Genomic DNA, 25,430 nt, shown 5'->3' with positions numbered 1-25,430 from the left:
CTGGTACAAATTAAAAGAGTAACCATCACATAACTGAGCAATCTGACTGGTGAAACAAGTCTTTAAACTTGTACTTAAAGCATGCAAAACACTGTTTCTGTTCTTCCTACAGATATTTTCTTCTTTGCACTTGTTCTTTTTTTCACTTGAATAACAGGATTGTTTGTTGAATTTGTCACCAATCTCTATTTTAATTTAAACTCTGTTTCTCCAAGGTCTGAAAAGTAATAGTAAGTAGCATTCAGGTCTGTGATTTGGAAAATATATAATGGTCTTTAAATATTAAAATGTAATTTTCCATTGCTATGAGCACAATTACTATTCGCTTGGCTTGCATTGTCTCGAGGATGCAGCAGAAATCTTAGATGCTTACTCGGAAACCAGGACACACAAAGTCACAAACTCTATTACTAGAGACATCTACCAAGTGAGAAAACAAACGCTTTCACAGTTTGGACACATTGACCCCTAAATGTTACTTATATACCCTGGATTTTTTTCTCAAAAAGACTTTAATGGAAGTCCCGTTCTAACCATGTACACGTGCATATCTGTGCTTTCACCATGGCTTTCAAACCTGTCCAGAAAGTCACCGTCCAATTCTGTGTCAGACTGACTTGTATGTCATGGGTGATGCTGATAACAGATGGGTCTCTGACTACAACCCAGAGACCAAACAGCAGTTGTCAGTGTAAAAAGAAAGCACAGTGTGCATGCCTGAAGGAGGCAGATCAGGTCAGGAGCATGACCAGGAGTGTGCTCATTGTTTTTGTTTGTTTGCTTGCTTGCTTTTTGTTTTTCAACTGTCAACACTGTGTTCTACTGTAATGTCTTGCGACCTTCCAAGAAAAACCTCTGATGCAAAATGTGATACCTGCCATTGTGCATCAACGCAATTTACATGGAGAAGGCAGGAGGCTTTCGGCCATGTCTACACAACTATGCCCCCCCATACAAACTTGAATTCATACAGTGTTATCCTCTTCCCCAAAACAAAACTGAAGTGATGCTGTTTTGTTTGTTTGAAAAATAGGATGCATCCCAAATGTGGAAATGCAAATGATAAAAACTGGAATTCCACAGAGCGATCCAAATGTAGCAGGAGGCTTAGATATTTTCATTATACCTCATTAATCTCTGTCAGGACATACTGTGACTTTACTTGCTAGTTTAGTTAAGTTGTCAGAATTGAATAATTTTAGCAAAGACCCTTAAAGTTAAAAGAATGCTGTTATTTTCTTTCATCCATCTTCTTATCCTTATGATCGGAGGGGGGTTGGAGCCCAGCACGGCTGTCATGGGGTGAGAAATGTGGTACACTCTGGACCGGTCAAAAGTTCTATCACAGGGCAAACACAAAAACAGACAAACCTTCACTACTGTGGTCAATGTGGAATCATGATTTACCCTAACATGTCTTTCGACTGTGCAGAGAACCCACGCATCTGCATGGAGACCATGCAAGCATATGCACACAGAAAGGCTTAGATTCAAACTCCTCTTTGCAGCGCGACAACAGTTGCTATTGTTACAGTGGTTATTTCCATCTGCAGCAATTTATATTTGATGTCATGGATCTGTTTTGAGACCTCCTCCTGCCTTCCAATGTGCATCTCCTCTGCAGCAGCTTGAGAAAGACCCCAGCACAGAACAGAGCAGGTATCAGTGTACATAAGGCACAAAAGGCATTTTTTGTACAGTCCAATACCTGCTGTGCACCAAAAAGCATACAGGCAATATTAATGGCAAGGAGTTAAAGAGACAGAAATTTCCCAAACTGACCAAACAGAGCTAAAAAAGAACAAAATGAGCACTGGAATAAGAATAACTGGAATACAATAGGCTCCAAATCAATCACAATATTGTTTTATAACTTATTTAAAACTGCCAAAACTTAGCTGTGTTTGAAAATGTAACATGCCAATGTTGTGTTCACAACAGTTTCCACTGTTTCCAGCAAGCCTCAATGAGACCAGCTAGAGACAGCAGTAAATAGAGTGTAAGTCCGGATGACACTGGTGCTCTCCTTTCACTCCTGGCTCGCATCCAAAAGAGTGCAGGGCAGAATAAACAGTGAGTAGGTGAACATGCTGCATGCTGTACTCTCTTTCTAGGCCCGACCAGAGAGAAGGGCAGGTCACGGTGGAGCATAGGGCTAATGTGGCAGTTCACGGGAGCCCCCCTCTGCCGAGCCCCCCTCCTGCTGTCACACTCTCACTAATAGGCTCACATGACTGTGTGCCACACTGACATGATTCTGTGACCAGTGAACAGTCAAAATGAAGGTTCAGCATCTCATTAGCACCATATTGAGAGAGACAGAGGGAGGGCCAGGCAGGGCAGAAAGAAGGAGGGGAGTTTCTTCCAGCTGTTTTTCTAATAACAGAGTGGAAAGAAAGTGAGACGGGGATAGTCACAGAGGGGGAGAAGAGCTAAAAAAGCTGAAAAAGGATGGGGTTAAAGTAAAGGATCAGAAGAGAAAGAGGAAGAATAGTTTGTCGTAGCATGACTGCAAACTAGAAGCACAGCTGACGGGTAGGAGAGCGAGAAAGGTAAGTTTCGTCCTCCTCATTTGTTTGCCCTGAAGCTGTTTAGCATAGAATCAGCTACCATGCAAATGTTCTGATTTGTTTAACTTTTTTTTCTCTTCCTACTGGCTTGAACTGTCTCTGTGTTTCACACCCACTTTGCGATCAACAACGTGTATGTGTAACTTTAAATGCCAAGGGAAAATTGGGTCAGTGAGAGAGGGAGAGGAGCATGTGTTAGAGGAGGAGAGGCACACTGGGAGAGGGGGAGATAGTCATGGAGAGAAATCCTCAGCAGCCCTTGAACTACAGTAACAAGTGGTCACTTGAGTAATCACTGGTGATTCAGAGAGAAATGTAAGTGCTGGTTGCTCCCTGGCATGAGTGCTCTGCTGCCACTTTTAATGCTTTCTTGGCTTGCGAATGGAGTTTTTAAGAGTTAAAATACTTGAATGCATATGTCTGACAAACTATTTAAAAATTGTTCACATTTGTTCGCTTGTTGCTTCTCTTCCTTTCCTCTGCATGAACAGTAGAGTCAAGATGAAGCAAGTCTAGGTTGCGCCTGGGGGGACTTTTTTTTAACCTTGTAGGAGCTCATAGAAAGTGAGAAAAATTAAGTCTAAACAAGATAATACAAGTACGAATACCAGCTATCTATAGAAAAGAAGCTATGAGTCTGACTCTCAGTCATGCTGAGTCTTGTGATGAGGTGTGGTTAGTCACTTTCATATTACTCAGCCAGCCATGTGTCAACGCGCTACCCAGACAGACAGAAGCCAGATTGTAACAAATTTGTGGATACATCTGCCTTCTTCTGTTCAGTTTCTCTTCTTCTGTCTGCCCAATGGGTCATACATAACATGCGGTGCAAATATGGCTGCTATGTGGACACTTTATTTCATTAAAATCACACTTTTTGTTGCCAGATCAGAAATCTGCCCCTGCACTCTTGCAGACATGATCTCTGAACTGAATGGCAACAAGAGTCAGAGTGGGAGACTGTTGGTACTAACAGGGCCTGTATTAGTCACAGCAAATGGGAAAGATGACCTTTCCGCGCTGTTTATTTTGGGAAGGCAACAGGAAGAATGTTAGAGCAGCTGTTCTATTCCTGCTGGCAGATCCCCACCCCTGTGAATTCCAGTCTGCCACTGGAACGGCACTCCCCTTAATACTGCAGGAAGACTCCAAGTAGGGGTTATCTGGGCATTGTACAGTATAAATTACACAAAACTGTACAAGTTGTCATGACAATGACATAAGCAAACACACAACCACAAAGCTTTGCCAGTTTTTGTTTCTGTCAGATGCACTTTCCACACAGGGGGAGCGGTTTTCTTTACTAGGAAACTGTACACATCACACAGTGCAGACGTCCAACCTGTTGCAATGATAATCAATGTCTTCTGCCTGCCAATAAAAACTCTCTTTCTCTGCCTGCTATGTATCCAAACCAGTCTAGCAACTATCTTCTATAACAAATCTTTTGCTTTATGAGACAGACGTGCTCCCAATAATGGCAAGCCTTCCCAAAGAGCCTCCCGAGGATGCCAGGAAACAGAGTTTCTGGATGGTGAGGATTATATTTATGGTCAAATCTTAGACAACCAGCATTGTTAATCTAAAAGAGTAGATGTGCCTACTCGCAAAAATTGTTATTCTCACATATCATCAACATCTTTCCTGCTTTCCTACCAGCCGGGGAATTATGTACGCACAGTGCATCGAACTGAACGGTCCTTCCAGGCATGCAACGACATAGTGGCCTGCTTCATGGAGAGAGCAAAGGTAGAAAAACAGTACGCCCAGCAGCTCAGCCAGTGGAGCAGCAAGTGGAAGTCCATAGTGGATTCTCGTAAGTATAAGAAGCTATGTCATGGGAAGACATGTTGGCTTAAAAACAGACACTCCCAGGCCTTTTCTCACCATCGCTGTTCTCACAAAGTCAAAATTAGTACTGATTTTTATTTTATGAGCACATCTGTGCTTGCCTGAAATTTCAGTGTAAAAATTAAGGTCATTATTTCTTTATTAGTACCATGACTCATCACTGCACCCTGTGTTGTTTCATTCCTCATCCCCTCTATTTTTTTCCTGCTTCCTCAGGGCCACTTTATGGCTCCCTCATGAGAGCATGGCAGTGTTTCTTCACCTCCGCTGAGCGTTTGTCCGCGCTCCATTCTTCCATTTCGCAGTCGCTAACTTCAGAGGAGGGAGTCCGGGTGAAGACCTGGCAAAAGGAGACCTTTCCAAAGAAAATCTTCTGCGGGTTCAGGGAGAGCTACGACACCAATACGAGTTTTTCACGTGCGCAGAAACCCTGGTCCAAGAAGCTTATGAAGGTGCAGCACACATACATCCACCACTGTGAACTTATAATGATGGTCTAGCAATACCAAACAGGCTGAATGTCCTCTTAGCTTTTGGCAATGTCATTTTCTTAATCAGCAAATGAAAGATATATCTAAGAAATAAACATAAGATATATCAGACACACGCAGATGAAGACTGCCCAAGAAGACCTGAAATGTTTCTTTTTCCTAGCAGCCTGTTAGCTTCACTTAGCAGAAAAATAGAAAAAAAGAGATTTAGCTTCATTTTCAAGGTAGTAACCCAGCAAACATGCCAGTGTACGCCCTGTCCAGCAAACCCACACTTGTCCCACACAGGCCCCAAGGGGACAATGTTTGCTGGGAAAATATTACAGCAAGAGGTTCTAGGTCCAAATCTGCCAGCCGGCTGCATCTTTTATGTTCTCGCTGTGCTTGCATGGGTCCTCTGCAGGTACTTTGGGTTCCTCCAAAAGTCCAAAGACAGGTTTATTGGTGATCCTAAATTGGCTGTAACCATACATTTAAGTATAAATGGTTGGCTAGCTCTCAGCTCCATGTGATGGACTGGAAACCCATCCAGGCTACCCAGTAATAGCGAGGCTAGGCTCCATGGCCCTCCCCCCTTGATAAGAAATAAACGGAACACATTATACCACATTTGTTGATGATGTGGTTTTATGAGGAGCTCCATATCAGATGTTAGACCAAAGCTGCTGACTAGCTGCATGTTTTATTTAAAGAAATGAGAGGGCTGGTCGTAGATCGGTTGCTCTGCTATGATTGGTTATTATGTTAATAACCATTTGAATAAACACTAACAAATCATTTTAATATTTATTTAGTAAGTTTGATTGAAATTAACATTATAAGTAGCAATATACCACTTTGACTAGTTACATGACGTGATATCAGGATATCTATGATGTCGTTCTGACCAGTCTAAATAACAACTGTGTGCTAGGTTAGCGTCTCAGGCTGAGATGGTATGCTGCAAGTAAATTACAGAGTCCTGGGTTTGAATTCGCCCTGAGCCCTTTGTCTCTGTCATCACTCAACTGCCCTGTTGTCCTGTACCCCCCTTGCAAAAAACTGATTTTTACAGCTTTCTGATGATACTAGCTAAGCATTCAAGTGTTGAAGAAATTATAACTGAAAAAGGCATGAAATAGATCAATCTTATCATCAGCTCATCAACAAATCTGTAGCTGTAGCTTTGTTGTAGTAGAATGCTAATATGTACTCGCTGACTCACAGTCCTCAGAGATTTTGGTCCACATTGACACGATAGCATCACACAGTGGCTGCAGATTTTTGGGCTACACATACATGATGCCCATTCAATCACATCACAAAGATGCTCTATTGGATTGAAATTGGGTGACTGTGGAGGCCATCTGAGTACAGTGAACACATTCTTATGTTCATGAAACCAGATGGCAATGTTGTGGTTATAAAGAGATGAACATAGTCACTAACAGTATATTCAGGTATGCTGCGGTGTTTGAACATCGCTCAAATGGCACGAGAGGCACAAAAAGAGATGAGAAAATATCCCCCTTCATCGTTACACCACCTGCAGGTTGAACGGTTGATAAGAGATGGATCCATGCTTTTATTTTATTGATGTTTTATGTTATTCAAATTCTGACCCTTGAATTTCACAGCAGAGAATTCAAATTTCAAAGCAGCTCTGTCATATAAGGCAGGCAGGTATACAACAACAAAGAGTCTCCGAAACCTTTTGGACACAGACTATTTCCTGGTGAAATCTGAGTATTGACTTATCTGACTTTCCTGTATATAAAAATGATGTAATGCAACTAACTAGCTATAGTGGATTGACCTTATTATTTACTTTTTAGCAGATCAACAGTAGTTAAGCTCAGTTTAGTTCCAGTACAAAGATAAACTAATCCTGGCAAAAGCTTTGTACTTAAATGATAGATGTAAGTGGCCTTAACCTTTTTAATCTAACTCTCAGCAAAAAATGAAGAAGAAAGAATCTGGCTAAAAACTGCTATTTACTAAATCTGTTTTACATCAAATAAATAATATTTACATGCAAATGTATATTCAACAGCTGGAGAAGGTTCGAGTTGCATACCACAAGGTCTGTCAGAGGGAGCAAGCAGCTCTGGAGAAAGAAAAGCAAGCAAACGAAAACTCTGAGATGAGCCAAGAGAAAAAGCAGAAGATGACTGAGGCCAGAGAGAAGGCCACGGAGGAGAAGGAAATGGTGAGGAGAGATGTTTAATCACTGCAACATTTCACTCAGTCATGCATGTTTAATTAGGGATGCATTGATAGGACTTCTAATTTCACCATTTCTTATTCACGACTCATATCTGCTGATATTTACTCAGTTGAAAAATTCTAAACACAAGCCCCAGCCTTCAGTTTTTGTTCCAAGCAATTTCCTTCTATGGAGATGTGTTATTGTTACTCGGCTCAGTGTTTATGGAGCACAGCATGGGAACAGCAGAGAGCATCAGATGATTTATACGTATTAGATTCTCTGTTAAAGCCACACAGCGGAGGTTCTTCCTGGGGAGGATACTCAACTTTGCATCATGCAGCTGTTTCTGCCTGCAGGCTAGAGATAAATATGAGAAAATCCTGGAGGACGTGTCGACCTACACACCTCGATATATGGAGGAGATGGAAGCCATTTTTGAACAGTCGCAGGAAGAGGAGAGGAAGAGGATCAGCTTTCTCAAGCAAGTCTTCCTGTCCATCCATAGACACTTGGATGTCACCAACAATGAGAGGTGAGCAACTTGAGTGCTTGAATGCTTATGTGTACAAATTACTTATTAGCATAAGTGGTAGCGTTGACTGTCTTTTCATCTTTGTGCCAGCGTCAAGGCAGTTTACAGTGAGCTCCACCAAACTTTAATGGCCATTGATGAGCAAGATGATGTCAAATGGTGGAAGAACAATCACGGTCCAGGCATGCCCACCGACTGGCCAAAGATTGAGGTACACAGACATGTAAACAGCTGTATTATTCTATGTGCGATATAAACACTATATACTAATTGAATCTATTGTGTTTATGTAGATATTTTGTATACATATACATATAAACAAAATTCATAACCTTCAGTGTTTTTCTTATAGACCTAAAAACCCAATGTATCCACAATAAATATCCACTTATGAAACGTTTTGGCTGTTGCAGTTTTTTATATTAGAAAGGTCTTATATTTAGTTTAATAGCAAGAGTGCTAAGCTATCAGCTAATGCTACCTAGCTTAGCTGAATCACAGACACGGTATGTTAGCGCTAAAATACAAATAAAATAACTTTTACTCACCAGAACTTGAGGGCAAACCTGTTGTAGATGGCAGAGCAATACTATTTGTCAGATAATTAAATTAAAGTGAAAACCCCACGAGAATAGCAGAGCAGTCCAGTTCAGTGAGATGAAGCCTAGCAGACAGTTAGTTGCCTAGTTATCACCAACCTTCACCGGTAATAATGCACAACTTTAAGCCTTCTTTTAAAAACATCATCTCAGCAATTATAATTAAAGGGGAAATTAGCTGATAAAAACAATTTGTATACTAGGTGGTAAACATGTTAATTTCTACTGTAAATTTGGGAATTTTAATATGCAAGGTGTTTTGAATTCAGAGCCATGAATTGTGTTTTTGCAGCTCTTTTTTACAGTTTTTGTCAGGGAGCTACATGTTAACCTATATCTTCTTTTTCATGTTACATCAGGAATGGGTCCCACCAGTAAAAAAGCTCAAGCGAAAGAAGAGAGACCAAAAAGGAAAGGAAAGCCGACCGTAAGTTACCCCAAGTGGTGTGTGTGCTCTTATACAGTTCTGTAAAAAACTACGTACACCATCCATAGGAATTAAGAACATAATTAGCAGCCAAAAACCATCAAGTAACCAAATGCATTTGCTCAATTTATCATCAGCAAGCTTATCACCTGCAAAAATCAAAAAGCTACAGGACTTAACGTGTTAAATGTTAAAGTTTATGACTGAACAATTGGAAAAAGTATGGCTTTTTTGAAAGTCACTGCTGGTGGAGGTGTGCTTTTTTGGGTTTGTTTTCAGCCAAAGGACCTGAACAGTTTGCAGACATTGAGTTGACCATGAACTAGAATACCAAAGTATTCTAGAGTAAAATGTGAGGACATCTGTCTGATAGCTGGATCAAGCAACAGGACAACGATCCTACGCACAGCAGTGAATCTACAACAATGGCGGAAAAGGAAAAGAATCAAAGGTGTTGCGATGGTCCAGTCAAAGTCTGACTGAAACGTTGTGGCAGATCTTTACAGGAGCTGGATATAAATAAATACTCTCAAACCTCAATGAGATGAAGCGAGGTTGCAAAAAAGATTAAGTCAAAATTCCTCTGCAATAATGTGAGTCACACAGAAAATGATTACTTTGAGTTATTGCTGCTGAAGGTAATTCTACAAGTTGCTGAATCATAGGGTATAGTTAGTTATTCACGCTATGCAGTCCTGTGAAAACTTTCTTTTTCACGTCTGAATGAATAATAATGATCCAGAGGTGGACAATACATTTTTCCGCCTGATTCATATTCGTCATTTTTACTTTTCCTCTCCTCCTAGTGTGATGATTGGGGGTGTGAAGGTGCGAGCTTTGTACGACTACGTGGGAGAGGAGGGTGATGAGCTGTCCTTTAAAGCAGGTGACACATACAGTGTGACGCAACAACGCCATTTTATTCTCGGTGTAAAGGCAAGATGTTTATGCCAAATTACAACTGCCACATCAACATAAATATGCGTAGGAGGACAGAATTGTAATCAGTCCTTCTAAAATGATGATAGACGGGCTGGTAAACACAAGTGTGCTGCATGGAATTACTAATGTGATATTTTATGGTTTATGCTGCTGTAGTTTCATTTTAATAACTTGTAAATGGCCACGGGAAAAGTATGGAGTAAAATTAAGCTGAATGAATATGATTTGTGCATAAAAATGTAAACAAACAAGAGCTTGTTAATGCTTTTATGCTGATCATTATTTCACTAAATTCAACTTGGATCTTTTTTTATTATCACTTGAATGATACACCAAAAAAGCATGCAATGTGGATCATGAAATTAGTAGACTGTGTGCATGTGGCTTACCAGAAAAAGGTTAGGACCCACTGCCCTAGGGTGCCGAAATCTTAGAAAAACAGAAAAACACAAGACAGCATTTGCAAGGTTGCCTGGAAACCCATATCTGAACCGCAGGATGACACATGGAGCAAAAAACAACTGTTACTGTCAGTTAAGCCAACATGAAACCTAAACAGATGTGTGTTTTTATTCCCTGCACACTTCCACACTTGTTTATTTTAGTGCCGTGTAACAGCAAGATGTCCAAACTCTAATATTCTTTTATATATATGACTCCAGTCTCCTTTTGAAATATGTCTTTACAACATCAGTTGAATTTTTTGCCTTAATTAACATTAATTTCACCGTGTTGTATGTCCATAACTGAACTGAGTTTTGTTCTGTTTGATGCCAGGTGAGGTATTCCTGAAGGTCGAGGAAGAGGACGATCAAGGCTGGTGCAGAGGAGCACTGAGCGGCGGGAAAGAGGGGTTCTACCCAGCTAATTATGTTGAAGTTGCAGAGTGATATTAACACTGTTCAACATATTATGCCCTGAACCTTTTTCTTACAAAGACTTGGTTTTTAAATTCTTCATAAATACCACTTATTTATCGTCTAAGATGTTGTCACACTGATGTTGAGCTTGTGTCATATAGTATCTGTTCCCAGACATTTTTTTAATGTTTTAAGGCCTTAATATCGAAACCCACTTGATTAAAGTACATCTTCAATATGAATTAACTTATGAGAGAATAGAATGTACTGTTTCTGCTGATTGTGCATATGTGTGAGTGTGTTTGCATGTTAAGAGAAAACACAAGAAAATAAGAGAAGATATTTATTTACTGCCATCGTGCCTCAGTCATTAGATCACTGTAATACAGATGAAGCTGATAGTGATTGTTGGGGTTTACACAAGTGCAAGTTTACAATGATGTGTGCATGCAATGTTAATGCCTATTTCAATATTAAGCGCAGAAAATTGCTTGATTGCAGGAGGAATTATCAAAATAAAAGTAATCTCTTCCTCTGTTCTATTTTGTTGCCGCCTACTTTTTGTTGCTTGTGGTTCCTATTTGACTGAGCAGAATAATGTCTGTGCAGATTTTGAAATACAGGAAATACAGTATATATGGTAAAAACCAAGCCTATACCTCTAATTATCTTGAAAAAAATCAATACTTGATGTGACTACCTTTATTCTTCAACACTGCCTAAACTCTCAGGAAAACCTTCGTGTTAAGTAGTCTTCTGGAAGATTTCTCCAGGCTTCTTGAAGAACATTCAAATCTCTCCTTTGGATGTTTTTTCCTTTTGTTCCATTCTCTGTCAAGATGATCCCACACTGCTTCGATATTGTTGAGGGCTTAGTTCTAGGGAGATTCTGCTGTCTGTTTTCTACCCAGATATGCTTTCACCTGGGTGGCTGTAGCTAGGTAGGACAGGTCATCTACTAATCGTGAAGGCTGGTGGTTCAATCGCTGACTACTCTGCATGCCAAATATCCTAAACCCGAGTTGCTCTCTGATGCATCCATTGGAGCATGAATTTTGGATAGAAAGCACTTAAGTAGGAAAAAGTATAGAAAAAAGTGCTTGGGTGAATGAGGCATGTTGTGTAAAGTACTTTGAGTGCACAGGTAGTGTTTTTTATTGCACTGGCAGTGGGTTTGGGATCATTGCCAGATGGTATTGCATGGTGAAATAAAATCTGACTATACTTTTCTGCATTCATGATTTCAACAGTTTGACAAAACGACACTGGGGGGGCCGATCCATAACTAGATAGTCTTCCATTGTGTGTTTTTACAGGCTCGTACATATATAGCAGAGCTTCTGAGACCTATTAGCAGTCATATCATAATTAAGAAGAATGCAGACTCAAATGCAGGACTCTTTGCTGGCAGTGGTTTACAGATTTTATTTACTGGTGATGTGGGAATAGAAATAATTAACTCCAGTAAGTGTAGCTCAATGGGAACGAGACAGGAGTTCAACTGCAACTTTAATTTGGGTGGAATAGAATTTAAATCTTACTTTCACAGATTGGTGACTACATGTGAAGGTTTACAGCCAGAAGAATCCAGGAGGAGATGGAGAACATTTTAGGGGAAACCTTTTCCAAACCAAGAATACCAGTCAGAGAGAAACAGGTAAGCGTGATGAATTAGGACCAGAGACGTCTTTTTGAATAATCCAGCTTCAGTTATAAAACTACAAAAAGAAATAATGAAAGGGCAAAAAAGTTGATCAAATTACCAATAACCAGCCAGTCCTTAAATAATGCAATGCCTGATTATGTGAATTGACTGAAGGTGTGAACCCCGGGAATCCCAGCACCATCCAAAGAGTGGGTCAGACAGAAAATCAAGTCCGTCCCTCCAACTGAGTTTATAGAAACACACTGAGAAAGACAAAAAAAAGAAAAAGAAAAACCCTCCTGGCCAGTTGGGACCATGACAGTCAGCCTGTCAGATAATCTGATTATAATCTGACACCATTATTTTAAAACCAGAGGTGATTATGCTTTTGGGGTTCTAGTACATAAACTCTGGAACAGATTTATGTACTTAAGGTCAGCTGAATCACTTTTTAGTTAACCATTTGATTGACCGTGTGTCTGTGTGGTTTTATTCAAACTGTGAAGCACTTTGTAACTGTTTGTCACTGTAAAAAAAAGTGCTATACAAACATAGTTATCATATCATTTCTTATCTCATATCATCAGATCTAGTGAATGCTTTTGTCATTGTCAAGCTGGAAAATGAAGCTGTTGCCAATCACTTACCAGATGGTATTGCATGGTGAATCAAAATCTGACAGTACTTTTCTGTGTTCGTAATTCTGTCAATTCTGAGCCTCTACCGTGTTTTACAGACACTCACTGCTGTACCTCTCGCCTGACCGCCTTTGTACAATCTGACAGTTTAAACCAAAAATGTAAATATTGGATTGTCACTTCATGAGATGAGTTGCCATTGATTTAAGTGCAGTTCTTCCGTAATTTGGTACATTTGAGCCTTTTCTCACAGTTTCCTTCCATAAGAATGGCTTCTTTCCATTGAGACCATTTCTGATGAGGCTTCAGTGAACAGTAGATGGATCAACTGAAGACTCAGATGCCTCTGTCGGATCTTGTGTCAGATCTTTGCTGGATTTTTTCCCGTTTCTTAGCACATGATGACAGAAAAAGATACTGTTCCTCTGCTGTAGGTTTTTTAGTAGATCTGCCACTAGTTTTGTTTTGTTTTTTTAGAGCACACTGCACAACATGCTGATATATTCCAGGTTTCTGGCCAGTAGCCAAATGGTTTGGCAATTGGCCATGATTTTGGAAACAAATCGTCTGTTTTACAACAGGCTGCTAGTAACAAAGTGCCTAAAGATACAATTTACAATTGTTTTGTAAATTTCTTTTTCTGTAATTTTTTTTTGTTATGTATGTTTGTTATGTTTTAGTTATGTAGTTGGCCACCTTTTTTATGTTTGAAAGATTCATAGGTCAGTGTTAGCTGGCTTAACAAACAAAACCCCTCCTCTAAAAGTGATCAGGTACAAGGACTGAACTGAAAATGGGTGTTTGTCCAGAGAGGATTGTGATATTCTGAAGTAGGAAAAAAAGAAAAGAAAAAACTCACAAAAAACTAAAAAATTCATAGTTGAATTTTGTGCCAACATTTTGGATGACAGCGTAAATGTTGTACCCCACTTCTCCACCTATGACAGCTGGAATAGGCTCCAGCCATCCCTCTGTGACCATGAATTAGATAAATGGATGGATGGATGGATGGATGGATTGTTATGGTTGGAATAACCAGTAGGTGAAGTAGAAAATAAGTTTAAAACTGGAGGTTTAAAAAAGACACAAATGTTCCTGTTTCCCAGCACATTCATCCATTTTGCCAACACTCGGGATATTTTTTAAGCACAGTTGGGTAAACACCCTCACAGCAAACTACGAGTGAAGTCTCTTGAGGAAAGAAACCTGTTGGATGAGATGTCTGAGACATAACTCAATGAAAGACACGACGCAGAACAGCAACTGAAAATTTCTGAGACCAGACGGAGTTGAAAGTATATTTTTCGCTGTACTGTACGGATTGCATTCAAAGAACTTTCTATGTTGTAAGTACTTTTACTTACTTGTGTTTAAAGAATCCGTTCATGTCACCTAATTTTGTTTTACTTTTTTTTTTTTTTTTTTTTTTTTTTTTTTACAGTAGTTGCAACTCAGGGACATCTGTGCTAACAGTTATTTAAATACTTTGGGTGGGATTGCGTCCTGATTTAAATGTCACTCATTGTCTTGTTTAATCGCGTCGTTTCTGTCACTGGCAGGTAGAGTCACGATGGAATTTGCTTGTGGGTTTGTTTATGTGCCACCATCATTGAGTCAGAAGGAGAGACGCTATCCAAACATCACTAAACGCTCAGGTATGATCTCAGTCAAACACTGGCATGCATTACCACAAGGAAAATTTAAGTTATGGAAGTCATACTAATTTTTTAAAATTCAGATGTCACATTCCTGTGTCAACTTGTTTTTTGCTTCTGCCTCACTGGCTGCTAAATAGACACAGACACTTTACAGTTGGTCAACTTTGACAAAAGAAAGCATTTCAGCTATGTGTAACAAGAACAGGAAACATCAGATTCTGCAGTTGCAGGTTTAAATAGACACTGATGTACCAGCTTGATAAAATCCTTCTAATAGACACAAAGCTGATACTTTCTGCTACATTTGTAACCTGTTTACTCTACCGTCTCTGCCAAAGGAAATGTTTGAAGTTGTTAGCTAGTATAAAACTATGAAAACAGATTAAAGAACATATAAGCACAAAATAACAACTTTCATATCAGTTCATTTTATTTTTATTTCAAACATGTACATTCACCATCATTACATAATATCATTCCATTCTTTTGTTTGAAAAGGAGTAGGCAGAAGTATACACGTATTTGGCCCTACCCCCTCAAATTTTACCTCTAATTCATTTAAATTTCTTTTAGTCTTAAATTAAACAAACAAACAAATGAAACAAAAGCAAAGCAAAACAAAACAAAAAAACATCATGATATAGTTTCTTTCATATAAATAAAAACAGAATATGTAAATTTGCACACATCCTGTCCTGTGTGTCTTAGAGTAGAGCTTACTTTTACATAGTTTACTCAGTAAAAGCCACCTGAGTCACAGCACAAAGGTCAACACTGCACAGATTTTTCTTTTTATTCTATTCTATTAATTTGTATTTTGATTGTTTGTTTTTTTTATTAGCTCTTCTTCCTCCTAATCCTCGGCTTCGTCCTCAGTCTCCTCCTCCGCCGCCGCCTGTCCCACCAAGAAAGCACCTTGAGACAGAGTCAGAAAATAGCAAGGATGAGAAGAAAGTCCTGGAGAACTCTGTTTTCTATGAAAATACTATACTGGCAGCAGCTTCTTTGAACAGTGTAAAACCTGAGCAGCCAACACCACCTAAAAAGACAGGTACAGTGAATGTAGCACTGATATTGTCATTTGAATGTATTATTTTAAACTGCTCACACTACATTTAGCATCCAACCACACAGAAACCACACATAAAGGTTGGATGCTATTTTATCAGTTACTTAGACTAATGCAGCCATTTTTAAGAGTTCTTTTTGTGGTCATTGCCGTTGTGGTTGTTTAAAAAAACAAACACACACACATATACACACACAACAGGGTTGCACTGTGGTGCAGTGGTTATTACTTGATCTCACAGCAAGAAGCTCCTGGGTTCAAACTCCTTGTAAGGTGGGAACTTTCTACATTTCCTGTTTTATTTTGTAGTTTTTTTCATCCTTTGTGTCTTGTGTTTAGTTTTACTTCCTCTCTGTTCCCTGATTATGTCCAGCTGTATGCCATCACCCTCCTGTTTCCCATTCCCCTGATTACCCTCCTTGTGTATAAATAAGCATGTCTCCTTCCAGCTAGCGTGTTTTTGTCTGTGTTCGCTTTCCTGTGTGTTTCTCGTGTTGTTATGGTCCCAAGTTGAATTTCTGTTTCCTTGGTTTGGGCTTTGTTGTAATAAACCTTCATCTTTTGCTCATTAATGTCAGCCTTTGAGTCTTAGGTTTGGGTTCTTACTGTGCCTCATTAGCACAATCTGCCGTTTAGTAGATTTATGATCAACACTCTGTTTCTGCTTGTTTTTACCAGCTCTTCTTCCACCTCCCCTGAAAACCAGATCAGAGCCATGTTCTTACGACCAGCCGCTCATTTGCCCTCAATCAAGTATCATCAACCAAGAACTTGCCTATGATGTCCCAAAAACTGAGCCGGATTTAAATGCACAACCCCAGGACCCGAACTACTGTAACAGTGTACCAGAAGGCACTGGTGGCGAAGTGAACCTGCCGGCTGATTCTGGCATTGTGTCATCACAAGGTAAAAGGCAACATTCTTTGTCTTATTAACACAGTTTAATTTGATTGGACATCCTCATCCAGATCATCCTCCTTTCTTCTCCTCTCATCTTAGCCCGAGTCATCCCTCCAAGACCTGAATTCATGAATTTAGTCCCCGAGTACATAATGCCGTTACCTTCGTCCCACTCACTTCCTTCAACCTCTCCGAACACTCCTCTATCCCCTAGTGCTAAAGGTGATTACAGCAGTCCCTGCTGAGCCATCACAAAACTGATGTAGTATGAGATGCATATTTTTAATGCTTATGTTATTCCAAACCCAGAATCAGCAGATCTGCCAGGAAATCCTAACGTTGTTCTTGTAAGTTTAGGAAAATTACTCTCAGAGGAAAAAGGTAAGTAAACCTTTATCACCACATTAACATCATACCAATAAAAATAAATCTGATTGGCTGTGATTCTGTTTTTGAAAAAATCTAGTTTGATTTCAGTTCATACTTCACGGTGGCAATGACCTTTTTGTTCTTTTCCAGTTGACCCCATACAGGGAGTACACAGCCTCTGCTCCCAATGTGGCTCCGTGGTGGACACTTGCTATGACAATACGGTAATTGCATCGTATTAAACCTGAAAACCGATAACTATTAATTCACATTTCAGAGGCGCTGATCTCAGAAATGGATAACCTGAAAGAAGCGTGCACATTGTTGATCACATCATAAGGAAACATGGACAACTTGACTGGTTTAAATGATCCTGAGTTTGTGTTCTCTCCTTTTGCTGCATTTCAGGTTGATGAGTGTTATTTCTGTAAATCCTCCAGTTTTTCCAACGCGCCCAGTTTACTGCTGAGTCCTCTAAATGGTTACCAGGACGAACTCTTTTTACTCAATCCTAATGAAAAGCCTTTGTGCGATACGGATCCTCTGCTGCTCTTCTGCATTGATGTATCAGGCTCAATGAAAATCACCTCCGAGGTACAACAACACTACAGACACTTGGCATCACGAGGCTGTTTGTGACAGCAGGTGTTCATGAATACAACCTGTGGCGTCTCTACTGTTTTTAGGTGTCAGAGGGAGAGCATACTGTGAATAAATCCCGTCTCCAGGTGAGTTGTCTTTTTTTTTTCTCCTTATTTTGAAGTTACCTTGAGGGACTCGGGCTATTTGCCAGTTGAAATCTGTGGCTGAGAATTTTTGTGTGATATTTTTTTGACAATTATGTGTAGAGATGCTACAAATCAAAGATTGTTGTATTCTAACCAGTTTGTCCAGGAAGCTGTGTCACTGTGCGTTGAGAGATTAAACGAACAACAACCTGGCACAAGAGTGGGGCTCATCTCCTTCAACCATGAGGTACATACGTGACGCTGTTTGCATCTCCACTGCCTGCTCCTGAGCAGAGTCATGCTGACCTTACATTTTGTGTTAGGAGGAAGAAGAACAAGCACAAACTAGGCTAGCTGTTGTTGCAAACTATGATCATAATACTATTTACTGCAGACTACCTGCTGTGACGAGGCTAATGGTCTCTGTCACTAGGCAGGTAACCTTCTGTACCTTGTTCTTCTCTCTGATAGGAGGAGTGAGGTGAGGTGGAAGCTGTAAAATTATTATAAGTTTTCACTTCATTGTGCAAAACAGGTGCTTCACTGAAATTTGCCTCGTCTAAAATCATTAAATGCTGTTGTTTACGGTGGATTTTATTTGATTCTCCTCACTGTTTTCTTTATTATCTGGTATAAACTTATTTATCACTTTTTTTCATCTTTCGGTGTTTGCATCTTCAGGTGACAATGCACGGATATGAGAATTTCAAATCACGTTGTCTGAGTGGGGCTCAGTTGATTGAAAGCCTCTATTTGAAAGAGATTGCGGCCAGTTTTCCTAGTCCACCTCCACTTTCACAGACAAAGGAGTATTTAGAAAGACAAGTTGTGGGGTATGGAAAAAAAATCTTTTTTTTTTTTAAATTAGATGTTTTGTTTTAATTAGATTATTGCATTATATGTATTGATCTTCCAATTGCTGATTTATTTTAAAGACTGTCTGCAAGTGGAGCCACCGCTCTGGGTCCAGCTGCTCTGCTTGCAATTGCAATTGCCTCCAGACAACCAGGCTCAAAGGTAAGTTTGGCCAACAAGTCAAATTTTTTTATCCAGTTTACATGTCCTGCTTACCTGCTTGAATCTTATGTCACAACACTGGTGAGAATTTGGGCCTTGATGGAGCTTCTTTAGGATTTTGTAATTTTACGGGTAAGTGAGCAGGATAAAGGCAGGCAGGAAACAAAGAGTGAGAGCAAGGTGGAAAATATGCAACAAATCTCTCCAGCTAGACTCAAACTGCTTTTTTTTACCTACCAAAAGCGGATTGAACCATATAGTTAGCTGGGCTATATAAATATTTACTACATGAAAATGTTTTAAGACTTCCTTGTGGTAATCAATTACAGTTCAGCTTTCTAAACAGTGCATTCCCGATTCGCTTTCCCTGTTGATCTTGAAGGTGATTATCTGTACAGACGGGAAAGCCAACACAGAGTTAGGAAATCTAGAAGTGGAAGACACCGATGCTCTTACTCCCGTCTCATCCACCATCTTCTACCAGGAGCTGGGAGAGTTTGCTGCTGATAACGGGTGAGCACATACCTCTAACTAAATTTTCCACGTCAGGCATGTCTAATTCACTTAAGTTTGAACTTGAGTGGGCCAGACATGATAAATGTGTAAAATTACAGAAAATATCTTTACTCTGGACCCACTGAAAAAACATGAATTTAAATAATAGATCATGTAAAAACAGGAAATTTTCTGTCATTTAACAGTTTATCACATACTGCTGTAAAACTTGAATACAGTGAAAAGTACAAAATCTATGTCCCCCTTCATCCAGTGGGCCAGAGTGGAGTCTTTGGTGGGCCTGTTCTGGCTCCGCGAGCCCTATGTTTGACACTGCTGCTCTACGCTAACGTAAAAAGAGACAGTGAATGAACTTGTTGAGGCAGTTAGTTATGTGTTTAAGTCTCTATTAAAAGCACTAGTACTCATATTACCCAATGAAAGGTCTCGATGCACTGTGATGATCCTCAGATTTCTTCTTTTTTTTTAGCGTCACAGTGTCTGTGCTGTCCATAGAGGGAACAGACTGTAGACTGGATGAGCTGGGGAAACTTGCTGATCGTACTAGAGGAAAGGTAAGGAGCGCTGTAACCATGGCGAAGCATATCACTCATCAAATCATGCACAATCTCCTGGTGTCAATCTGTGCTTTCCCCTTGAGTCTAGGTGGTAATAGCCAGTCCCAGCAGGCTGCATCCAGAGTTTGAGCAGATCATTCAAAACCGGACCATCGCCACACACTGTACTGTAATTATACTGCTGCCAAAATCAATGTGAGAGCTGCACTGCACATAATTACTTAAAATGAGCTCACTGAATTGGTCCTCTAGAGATTTAAATGACCCTAAGCACTGAGTCATGTTCTCCTTGGGTAAAGGTGCATGAAGGGAGAGAAGGAGGCGGGACACAAAGGGACCAGAGAGGTGGGGAATGTGGACCCAGATACAGACATCACCTTCCAGTTTAGAGCAAATGAAAAGGTCTCAGAAGGTGAGGAAAATAAACACTCTTATAGACTGATGCCACTGGCTCGTTTATTTTCTCAGTTTCAGCTGCAGTTGTGCTGAATTTCTCAACAATATCGCAGCTGCAGCATATTGCCAGGTCTTTGAGGAAAGTGCGACATGTGGTGATTTCTGTTGTTGCCAACCATGAAAAACAGAAATTTCAGTTTGAGATCATTGCAACACTGCAAAGTGAGACGCAGCCAGAGTCACAGCATCTGAAAATAAACTAACAAAGCAAACATAACAAAGTGGACCCAGACATGTTACACTGCTAACTGGGACTTGGAAAAACAAGACAATAACAACTAAGAAACAGGGGGGAAAATACAGCAGAGAAAAAAAAAAATCAGTAAATTAAGTCATGGTTCCCTGACTTCTACTCTGATCCCACCATGGCTGTGCATTTTCTTTAGTGTGTCCAGCTGTATTTTATAGAGACGAAATCCCTGTGGCAAAACACATCGGTAAAAGGCTCTTCCATCTAGTGTTGGTAAATTACCATCTGAATTTATTCAACATAAACAGATTCACTTACAGGCCAAATTCAACTTGGGATCACTGAACACTTGCCTTGAGGGATTTAGCCTGAATTCTGAGATATGTGCATCAGATGGGCGAAAAATGGTTCATTTGATCCAAACTGACCAGGGACTGATCATGCAGGCCAGAGCAACATTTAACTCATTTACCCACCACAGATAGTCTCAGCCGGGAGGGCAGGGAGAGAGAGTCAGGGGAATGACACGCAGGAAACAGTGTGGCGCAGATTCACACGCAGGGGTAATTGCAGATTTTACTCATACCTCTTGAGTTAAAACATTCATGCAGCTCGTTTTGTTTTGTTTTTAAACTGTCGAATCACTCCTTTTTTTCTTTCTTTTTTTTTTTTTAGTGCCGCCACCATCTCCTAATAGCCGTGTATCCATCCAGCTGCAGATCAAGTACAGGCAGAGGAATGGGCGGACCATGCTCAGACTGATAACTGCAGACCGGGAAGTTACTGATGACGGGTGATAATGCCAAATCTTTAATCACAATGCTTTATTTACTTTTTAGTTTTGAATTCTCCTCCACTTGCAGCTTTACTACACAGAGATATTTGCATGTCTATGGATGGCTTAAACAAGCCATTATCTTCTGACATCTTTAATCAGCGAGGCGTTCTGCCCCTCAGGACAACAAGTGATTGGATGTATTATTTTATGGCAATTTCAGTGAACCTTTAGGCAAAGCAGGTTTCGATAATCCAAGGAGACTGACTGTTGCTGAGATACCAGAGCTTTCGTGCAGAAATAATGCCTCATCCATTCTAACATTTAGTTACACAGTAAATGAAGTGCTCAGCCCAGTCTTCACACGCTCAGTGAAGGTCATGCAATTCATCGTCTGAGCAGATCCAGAGCGGGGCCTGTGTGTTTTTCCACATTAACATAATGGCAATGCTGATGCAGTAAATGTTGAGAAGCACTCTTGTGAACACGTTGTGCCCCCTCCCCAGCTCGGCGGTGCTGTCCTCACTGTGTCTGGCCATCATTCAGCTCAACTCGTCACAAGCCAGCGCCGCTCTGGCTGTCAGAGGTCGCTTGCTCTGCGCCAGGAGGGAAGGAGACATGCAGAAGCAGCTTATTGAGAGAGCGATGTGAGTAGCAGCAGGGACCTCTGACTGAAGGCCATCATTTTATGCTGAATTCTGACATTTAATAAGGCTGAATCGACAGACATAATGACACACAAGTATGAAAATAAGAAGGTGAAAAAATGAGTTTAAGCACATTTGGCATTATGTGGTTTTAGATGAGAAATATGACTGCGTTGAGAAGAAGCAGCTCAGGCGCTTCCTGTGCTTTTAAGACCATTATTATCCCAGACTTTCTGATTCAAAGGTTACCCTGCAGCTTGGTTTTTCACTTCTTTTTTTTAAATTGTATTAAAAGTTCCCATGTTGACTTTATTTACAGTGCTGTGCAAAAGTCTTGAGTCACCAAAAATGCTTTATTTGATGGAAATATAGTTTATCAAGCAAAAACAGTTTGTACAATTTTAACAAGGTTGAAGGTGTGGCGGCAGATTTCTTTTCTCATGTATTAATCACATATTTAATCATATCACATTAGTAATAGTAATATCACTTTCTCACTTAGTTGTATGCATGTGTACTACAAATGGGCCTTATGGTCTATCACACACACTGACACAGTGGGGACAATGTAATGGGAGACGTTAAACAGAAATTGAGGCTCCATCTGCTTAAATCACTTCAAAACGCTCACTGTGTGCGTTGCAGGTTATTGTTAAAGTTTGCACAACAAAGGTCGATATTTGGTGTGGAAACCTTTATTCTTAAACACAGCCTGAAGTCTCGTAGTTGAGCTTTCTTGTCATTTCTTTAAGCAGTCCTCAGGAATAGTTCTCCAGGGTTCTTGAAGAACACTCAAAGTTCTTCTTTGGATGTTGGCTGTCTTTTGTTCTGTTTTCTGTTAAGCTGAGCCCACACTGGTTCAATAATGTTCATGTTGGGGCTCTGGGGAGGCCAATTCATGACTGATGGTGTTCCACTCTGTGTTTGGGATCCTTGTCATACTGAAAAATAAAGCCACTGCCAATCAGATGCTTTCCAGATGGTAATGCATGGTGAAACAAAATCTGGCTGGTATATTTTGCATTCATATTTCCAGCAATTTTGACAAAATCTCCAACACCGCTGCCTGAAATGCAACCCAAACTTTGACAGAGCCGCCATCGTGTTTTACAGATGGCGTTAGACAATCACTGCTGTTCCTCTCGCCTGACCGCATCCATATATTTTGAGAATTCAACCTAAAAATGTAACATTTATGGGCTCATCGCCCCATAAAACCTGTTCAGTGCAGTTCTTGTGTAATTTGGCACACATCAGCCTTTTTCTCCTGTTTCTCTTCCTTAAGAATGGCTTCTTCACAGCCACCTTTCCACCGAGGCCATTTCTGATGAGGCTTCAGTGAACAGCAGATGCATCAACTGAAGGGTCAGATGCATCTCTCAGGTCCTGTGTCAGATCATTTCTAAAAATAAATAAATAAATGAAAGAAAGAAAAGCAGCCAATGTCCAAAGGCATCAAGAAATCCAGAACCTATTGCTCAAGACCACTATGAAGAAATGAAGAGTGGGTCAAGACTTTTGCACAGAACTGTATGTTTTATATTCCTTATCCTGGTAATATCAAGATAATGTGTTGTGATTAATAGATAATGATTTATGCATAATGTTTGGCTGTTTTCAGAAAGCATAACCACAGTGCAGAGGCAGAACAAACATACAACGAATGGGTTAAAACCATGGAGCCGATTTACACCAACTTCACACAGGTGAGCTTTTACTGTGTTTTTATTATTAGATTCAATGCATCACATTAGACTTCTTTTACACTTAATTCCTTTCCCCTCCCCAGAAAAACACTGTCAGCTCAGACTCACAGGTAATTCATTCTCTTATTCTGCTTCTTATTTAGAATACTTACTATGCTGCCCAAATTCCTTTTTCTATAAATCCTCCTTTCTTCTCTTCCCGCCAGTCTATCACAGACGCTGCTGCAGCGCTGTTCTACACCATGAAGCAGAGAAACAAGAAATCTATCTCAGAATAAACACAAGCCCAGCCAACTGCCCTCCTTCCCCTTTTACCTCGTTGGAAAGCAACTCGAGTCTGAATGTCGAGGCCAAATGCCGCACTTAGACTTTGATTATTTGGCTGGATGGATATCCCTCAAATATTTCACATTGTAAATAATGCATTACAGTATATCTCACACCTCATTTCTCATGCTTGATTTTTTTTTTTAATGTTACACAAGAAAACTACTGATGCAGTTTTACAGTTAGAACTGCTTTTGTGTTTGACAGTGTCGCTTGCGTCTGAGTTTGTGCACTGACCAAAGCGCCAAGTAAAAACCTGATTCAGAAACACCACCATGAAGCCAACACCCAGATCCTTTATGTCAGCAAAATATATCTCATAGCACATATTTAAAAAAACAACAACTCTAAAACAAAAGTTAACATAACAAAATGCAACAAAGCAGTTTTTGAGATTTTTATTTCAGTAGTACTATACATGTATAATATTCCTAATTATAACCATAAAGCTCTGTTTATAGAGATATAAGACACAAAATTAACAGGCTATGTATGTATGCACATTTCACACCCACGGAATATGTACATGGAGTCTGATATTTAAGCGTTGCAGAGGTAGTGGACAATAGAGTAAACACAAAACAAAACTGAGCAAGCAATGATTATGCCTGAGATAGAAGCTAAAGCATAAATAGACATGCGCTTCTCCGGGGCAGCCCTCAAAATGCAAACATATTTGCAGCCTTCTTTTGTACACGTGTGTTCATCACGGAGTGCGTGCAGGTTCCAATAAAGCAGAAAAAATAAAAAGCAGGCTTCAACCAGAATCCGCAGAGCTATGCTGAGCAGGTAGAAGCCTACGGTGCCCCTGTCTTTGTGGAGATCTATGATCATCTTGCCCCTGCCTCCCGCCGTCTGAGCTTCCTCTGTCCCCTGAGCCTCCGGCTTCTCATCCGCCTTCATCCCGAAGCTCCTCTTCTGCGCCATTGTGCGGAGGTGGGAGGTGAACAACTCCATGAGCAGGACAGAGATGACAACCACGACAAACATGAAGTTCCAAGCCACTATCATGGGCTTGTCGAATCGTTCATTAAAACAGAATTTTGTGCAGACGTCGGGGGTGCTGCTGCCGGGGGTGCTGCTATTGCAGGTGAAGTCAGCATCCAGTTTGCTGAAGGGCAGCTCAGCAAAGAAGAGGACCACAAGTCGGACACACAGCAGGCCGAACCACAGGGAGCGGCACTTGTAGGTGGCGGTGGTATCCACTGCTGTTCTCAGGATTGGGATGAGACCCGTTACTATTGCTGCCATTATCACTTTTCCTGGTAATATAAAAGAGGAAGCTGGTGAAACATATAAACCCTACCGCTATTAATCTAATTAATAATTAGGTCATAATGAGAGATCATTTTGCTTTTGTGCTAAATTATGGTAGTTAAGTTGTAGATCTCATCTCCAAAGTCAATAACCAACTCTGATTCGGGTTTTCCATCTTCAAATGTGCAAACACAGAAAAAACCAACAAACTGCTACAAATGGACAGATTATAGTGCATCAAACATTTTTTTAAAATAACACTCATTTTATACACATTTACAAATGTCACAGCAAATGCATACAGCTCTGTGTCTGAGCATCTTAGTGTATAATAGGAGTCAAGTAAAGCAGACAGGAGCTCTTACCTTGCAGGGTCACAGCGCACTAATAGAACACAATCACTGTGGCTTTGCGTTCAGTCAGAAACGTCACGGTCATCAATATATGTGTTAGTTTCTCAACAAACGATCTGCTGACACGGTCTCACTGAGTTTTTTCTGTACATCATCATCCTC

At 40.2% G+C, this 25,430-nt stretch overlaps 3 protein-coding genes across 4 annotated transcripts; 2 read left to right on the top strand and 1 right to left on the bottom strand.

The window, feature by feature from the left end:
• The first annotated feature begins 2,290 nt into the window (after positions 1-2,290).
• Positions 2,291-10,999, top strand: LOC146381839 (protein kinase C and casein kinase II substrate protein 3). Of its 2 annotated transcripts, none has more exons than XM_084937980.1 (10): positions 2,291-2,552; positions 4,034-4,104; positions 4,230-4,386; positions 4,638-4,873; positions 6,945-7,100; positions 7,457-7,632; positions 7,723-7,843; positions 8,591-8,658; positions 9,465-9,544; positions 10,378-10,999. In XM_084937980.1, exons 2-10 carry the CDS (start codon positions 4,048-4,050, stop codon positions 10,488-10,490), a joined length of 1,164 nt encoding a protein of 387 aa, XP_084794106.1. In that variant the 5' UTR covers positions 2,291-2,552; positions 4,034-4,047; the 3' UTR covers positions 10,491-10,999. The 2 variants fall into 2 exon arrangements, with proteins under 2 accessions (XP_084794106.1, XP_084794107.1); XM_084937981.1 differs by lacking the exon at positions 2,291-2,552 and adding an exon at positions 2,576-2,885.
• Positions 11,000-14,308: 3,309 nt separating this feature from the next.
• On the top strand, positions 14,309-23,645 carry LOC146381838 (circularly permutated Ras protein 1-like). The gene is made up of 20 exons (XM_084937979.1): positions 14,309-14,398; positions 15,243-15,452; positions 16,149-16,376; positions 16,470-16,592; positions 16,680-16,751; positions 16,890-16,963; positions 17,148-17,333; positions 17,426-17,467; positions 17,625-17,714; positions 18,149-18,300; positions 18,403-18,484; positions 18,867-18,997; positions 19,470-19,554; positions 19,646-19,752; positions 19,857-19,969; positions 20,879-20,996; positions 21,485-21,625; positions 23,247-23,331; positions 23,415-23,441; positions 23,538-23,645. Exons 1-20 carry the CDS (start codon positions 14,314-14,316, stop codon positions 23,607-23,609), a joined length of 2,223 nt encoding a protein of 740 aa, XP_084794105.1. The 5' UTR covers positions 14,309-14,313; the 3' UTR covers positions 23,610-23,645.
• Positions 23,646-23,733: 88 nt separating this feature from the next.
• gjz1 (gap junction protein zeta 1) lies at positions 23,734-25,402 on the bottom strand. The gene has a single exon (XM_084937977.1). The coding sequence runs from the start codon at positions 24,907-24,909 to the stop codon at positions 24,199-24,201; it is 711 nt and encodes a 236-aa protein (XP_084794103.1). The 5' UTR covers positions 24,910-25,402; the 3' UTR covers positions 23,734-24,198.
• Positions 25,403-25,430: the final 28 nt, after the last annotated feature.

The sequence above is a fragment of the Perissodus microlepis genome, chromosome 8, assembly GCF_051167445.1.
Source record: "Perissodus microlepis isolate ML-2025 ecotype Zambia chromosome 8, ASM5116744v1, whole genome shotgun sequence".
Classification (NCBI taxonomy): Eukaryota; Metazoa; Chordata; class Actinopteri; order Cichliformes; family Cichlidae; genus Perissodus; species Perissodus microlepis.
This window is presented reverse-complemented; position numbering and strand designations above follow the sequence as displayed.

Coding starts and splice junctions, on each gene's coding strand:
- LOC146381838 (XM_084937979.1), top strand. CDS start 14,314: ATGGAATTTGCTTGTGGGTTTGTTTATGTGCCACCATCATTGAGTCAG. Junction 17,468..17,624: donor TGAATAAATCCCGTCTCCAG/GTGAGTTGTCTT, acceptor TATTCTAACCAG/TTTGTCCAGGAAGCTGTGTC. Junction 18,301..18,402: donor TTAGAAAGACAAGTTGTGGG/GTATGGAAAAAA, acceptor TTTATTTTAAAG/ACTGTCTGCAAGTGGAGCCA.
- LOC146381839 (XM_084937980.1), top strand. CDS start 4,048: ATGGCAAGCCTTCCCAAAGAGCCTCCCGAGGATGCCAGGAAACAGAGT. Junction 4,105..4,229: donor GGAAACAGAGTTTCTGGATG/GTGAGGATTATA, acceptor CTTTCCTACCAG/CCGGGGAATTATGTACGCAC. Junction 7,633..7,722: donor GATGTCACCAACAATGAGAG/GTGAGCAACTTG, acceptor TCTTTGTGCCAG/CGTCAAGGCAGTTTACAGTG.
- gjz1 (XM_084937977.1), bottom strand. CDS start 24,909: ATGGCAGCAATAGTAACGGGTCTCATCCCAATCCTGAGAACAGCAGTG.